The sequence below is a fragment of the Montipora foliosa genome, chromosome 8, assembly GCF_036669935.1.
Source record: "Montipora foliosa isolate CH-2021 chromosome 8, ASM3666993v2, whole genome shotgun sequence".
Classification (NCBI taxonomy): domain Eukaryota; kingdom Metazoa; phylum Cnidaria; class Anthozoa; order Scleractinia; family Acroporidae; genus Montipora; species Montipora foliosa.
Window position 1 is genome coordinate 17,666,169 of NC_090876.1, and position 5,000 is coordinate 17,671,168.

At 40.6% G+C, this 5,000-nt stretch overlaps 1 protein-coding gene across 3 annotated transcripts in view; it reads right to left on the reverse strand.

Annotated features, from left to right (window-relative positions):
• Positions 1-5,000, reverse strand: part of LOC137967881 (tRNA endonuclease ANKZF1-like) — a 36,478-nt gene that overhangs the window by 4,619 nt on the left and 26,859 nt on the right. For all 3 annotated transcript variants that reach the window (XM_068814481.1, XM_068814479.1, XM_068814480.1), the window contains 2 exons: positions 4,475-4,555; positions 3,622-3,686 (listed from right to left, as the gene is read on the reverse strand). In XM_068814481.1, coding sequence (XP_068670582.1) covers positions 3,622-3,686; positions 4,475-4,555 — 146 coding nt within the window. The remainder of the gene's footprint in view (positions 1-3,621; positions 3,687-4,474; positions 4,556-5,000) is intronic.

Below are 5,000 nucleotides of genomic sequence, written 5' to 3' on the forward strand. Positions count from 1 at the left end.
GCTGTGTCTTTGACTTTAATAGAATAAAGGATTATCAGGTATCTGGCCAGGACAAGAAAATCGTCGATCCAGATGGAGGGATACATCTTCGTAGACTTCGACTTGAGCGCGAGCTTCGATCATAACAAACCAGCGATAATCTTCCCAAGAGAGTTACATGGCCCAGCGATGGTTGGACATTATCCTTGGAACAAATGCCTCCGTATCAGCATTGTTATTTGTTTGCTCATTTAGCCGGAGAAATGGAAAGTAACTCGAAGAAAGTTCGCCGAGGTGCTTTCAAAAGCAAGCGTGAAGGCTACGCTCTATATAAAGCCGGACATGTGCAAAAGGTAAAGTTCAACCACACGACAGATGAACATTTCTGTTTTTTTGAAAGCCGCGTAAAGGCCTCCATGACTAAAAACAAACTATACAGGACAAGAGTATCACTAAGTAAGCAAACGGCTCAGGTGAAGTCTGGGGCATGTAACTGTAAAGCGGGAGCTAATGGTCGATGTAAGCATATTGGCGCATTGCTGTACAAAATACTAGATTTTACTGAAAGCGAAGTGAATGAAATACCACCTGACCTTACGTGCACTGAAAGACCACAACAGTGGCACATACCACGCTCTAATTCTTCAAAGGACGAACCAGTTCTATTGGATGAGTTATTAATGATTAAGCATAATTATGAGGCCGATAAAACGAGGAAGAAAAACGTGGTAAGGACTCAGAGAAAAGTGGAAAAGCAAATGTACGACGCTGCACCCTCTTTTTCCAGAAAAGTCAATGAACATCAAATAAAACAGTTTTCTGAGGACTTGAAAGCAGCAAAAACAAAGAACCGACCAATGCTTATTGATTTGTTAGAAGGGAATGAATGCAAGCCCATTGTCACTCAAGACATAACACTAAGGGAAAATCGAGACAACATACTGAAGGATCATGATTATTGTTGTCATTCCAACGGAAAACGTCAAAATGAAATGGGGGTTGCAGATAGTGGCATTGGTATTCCTTGCAAAATCAGTAAAATGGAAAGCGTTATTGAGCCACTCGATACAAATTTTGACAATCGATTTTGCTTGTCTCATTGTGAAGCTGTCCAAGCTGATGCTCCTGACAGTGAGCGATCGGTTACTGAAGATGACAACCAAGAATGTGCACAATCCCTTCCGCCCGAGAACCCGTGTATAAACACCAGTTTCTCTTACATTGAAAAACATATAATTTCTGAGTGGACTTTTCCCGAATCTTTTCCTGATGATTATGACTTAAATGAAGAAAATTTCAGAAAGGTGTGCACTGACTTTGTTGGAAAACTTAGTATAACTGAGACTGAAATATCTGAGATAGAAATACAAACAAGGGGTCAGTCTGAAAATACACAGTGGTTCAAATACAGATGTGCACGAGTAACAGCATCCAAGTTTGGCGAAATTAAAAACAGAAGATCCACCACTGCACCTGATCGCTTAATACGTGATATTTTTCAGTACAATCCAAAAGGTAAAACACCCCATCAATGTCAAGAAGGTTTAAGGCTTGAGCCCATAATCAAAGAGAAGTATATAGCCAAGCAACTTGAAACTGGCCACACTGGAATAAAGGTATCTGAAAAAGGATTGATCATTGACAGAAAAAACCCTTTGCTTGCAGCTAGTATTGATGGTAAAGTTTATGACCCCACAGCAAAGCACAGTCCAGTTGGAAATCTTGAAATGAAATATAAACAATTTCCCAGCAGATTATGTACACAACAGAAAATTGAGGACAATTTATTACATTTCATTGCTAAGCATGCAAAAGACTCATGCCTTCAAATAACCTGCATAAATCGGGTGAACATGAAATTGACCCATGTTATAAATATCCTAGACACCTCACTGACACTGATTTTATACCAGTCAGAAAGAACCTTTTCAGGTATATTTACTCTTAGTCGTGCCATGGTCAAAAAAAGTTCATCAATCGGAAGAAGAGTGCGTTTTTTACCTCGCTTTTCCAAGCTGTCTAGTTGAAGGTTCGAGTTGTTTGAACCCCAGTAGTTCAGTCTTGAACAGGCGTTCACACCCCCATCAAGAAAATCATAGAGAGCCTTAAACTGTGAATAGTTTTCCACTCCAGTATAATTCTGCATATCGTCATCCAAAGACTTGAATTTTTCCAGTCCAAATCTTAATTCGAATTCTAATTTAGAATTCCGCGATCCAAGTGCTGCAACTTGTTGTCTGAGTTCAATAATCTTGTCTTCAAGAGAGGGTTCATTGTTACAGTGATTGGTACTATCGATTTGATTCTCCTCCGGACACATCGGCTCATTTTCCTCAGTCTCTTCTTGTATTTCCTCTTCTTTGTGGCGAACAAGTAGTCTTCTTGGTGTTTTTATCACTTTAGGGTGAGACTTTTGTAGAGGAAATACAGTTGGCACATTGTTTTGGTAGGTTTTGGAGCCTCCTTCGAAGTGAGCACTGCACACACGATGACCTGTAGTTGGACGAAAATCTTTCCTGGAAATGTTATGAAGCCATTGCCTTCTTAAATTTTGGTCACCTGGGAAATTATAAAATGAAAACTTCCCTTTATGTTTCTTCGAATTGTTGTAGCAGCCCGGAACACAGCAAGTAAATCCTCCAGCTTCACTACTTCCAGACGCCATTTTTAAAACTATCTTTACTACTAAAACCATAATGCACAGCGCGCGTTACGTCATCATGCAAATGGCCTATTGAGTTCATCTTTTTCTGTCTGTCTGTCAGTCTCTCCCCTCCCCCCCTCCCCCAACCCCCCTCTCTCTCTATCTCTTGGTCGGCGCCGTCTCGTCCATTGACAGAGAAATGTGAGGTGTATAATGAGGCGAGTGGTAAGGAACTAATGAAAACGTGAGAAAGAAATGATGGACGCATTCTTTTAGGACTATTCTGTTTATAAATTAGAATAAGGTTTTTTCAAAGGAACCGCACTTCAAAAAAGGATTTGGTTTTGAAAAAATGATCTGGGAACCGACTCCCAGAAGAGGCTGCATGTGACTTTGCTCAAAGAACACGACCAGGCCGTGGACTCATGCCACTCGATAACCCGATGACACAGGTCAACGTGCCTCCAACACAAACCAGAATGTACGAAGTCAACCACATTGCAATTTCAGAGTGGACGTGATGAAAATCGACGCGTGGCCACCGCAGACAAACTCAGGTGATCAAACAAAGTAAAGAGCCCAATAAATAATAGGAAAATGAAAAAAAAATTACAAAAACACTGGTACAAAATAGGAAATTAAAAGAACAAATAAGAAAATAGGATATCATAGGAGGCCCCCAAACAAAATCAATACCCCCTAGAAACTCTAAAAGCTTCCTGGTCACACGGTCCTCAAAGGACATTGCTTTTTTTCGCCATGATAACCCATTACGTCAGGTCAATGAGTGCTCCTTGTTAAGAAATTATTGGTGTTTTATGTGGTACCACAACATTGCCGTCATGTGAAACAGTTGGGTAGATTCAATCCTTCTAAATAGTAAAGTTTGTTGAAAGTGCTCACAACTGGTTTGAGCCTGCTAAGTTTTTGATTATTTAAGGGCTTCAGCGTCAATCACTGAGCCGCGCGCCCACAAAATAAAGGATGCTATTACCTACCTAATAGTCCCATTTTGTTTTGAGGCCAACTGCTGAGCAAATCTCTTCTCTGCTGCAAGAGCCCGCTGATTATCATGAAAATCAAACAAAAGTTGATCCTATTATGATTCAACAGAATCACTTGCTGTGCGAAACCTTCAGCACAAAGTAACAAGAAAGTATGAATAATGGGAAGTGAAGCATCTCTTGTGGGACGGCTCTCATTTGCTATTTCACAATTTGACCCGTAGCCCGCAAAGGCTACGGGTCATTAGCCTATGAGGCGAAGCCGAATGGGCTATTGACCCGTGGCCCTTGAGGGCGAAGGGTCTAGTTGTTTTAGTGTCAACCAACTAGTCGGACAGAAAAGGCAATAGCAGAGTTAGCAAATGCAACTTGAATAAATATAAACGCTAATAGTCCTCTAGTAGCGTAGCCAATTAAATTGCAGGATTTGCATTAGTCCACTAGTTGGGTGATACTAATAGTATTTAGTATCACCCAACTTCCTCCTCCCCTCCCGCCCTGTTTGTTCCTGTCGTGCCAGGTCACATACAATGATCACCTTACAACATAATTAATACCAGACTTTTGGTTCGAAAATAAGGATGCAGCTTTTCCTATTCGACTGGGAATGCCAACCCTTCGATTTAGCATTTTCGGCTTTGTGTTTTCAACCACGATGAAGGTGCAAACTCGAACAGGTTATAGTATGGATAAATTGCACCACGAACTCACTAAGTCCTTCGAAACGAGTCTAATAAATATAACTTTTCTATTAACAATAGATGGGAAACTTGTCCAAAACTATTTGGCAGAGTCTGAGCAGTTTTGGAGCAAAAACCTTAAAACGTTCCTCGTTCGCAGTCGGTACCTTTTCTCTCTCGCTCAAAGCTTCAAAAGTTCTTTTTTCTTTCTCTTCTTCTTCCTTTCTTCGCTCAACAGCTTTTTGCTCCTGTAAATAGCAAACATAAACAAGCCTTTACTAACGTTCAGAAAGCGCAATGTGCAAATTTGAGAATATAAAAATAAGTCGCCGGCTGCATTAAAAGCACAACAGACATTTTTAGAAGCGAAAACGGCCACAAAAGAAATATAAAGCCAGAGGACAAAAAGAGATAAGGTGACTAAAGTGGGATAACCATATGCGGTACCATTTTCTAGGCTAAGCCGCTGAAGAAAAAGAAAAAAGTGGCACTGCAGTGTGGGAGAAGCATAAGCATCTCTTAGCCAATCTCATTCACGTCGAATCAAATTGACGGAGTGTCCTATACTATAGGTGATTTTCACGTTACTTCGTTGCCCCTATTTCGGTATCCGAAATAAATGAATTTGAGAACAGCTATTTGTGTTTTCAAATTTCTTAGGAGCCGCATTCTGGAATGCTGTAACTGTGACTT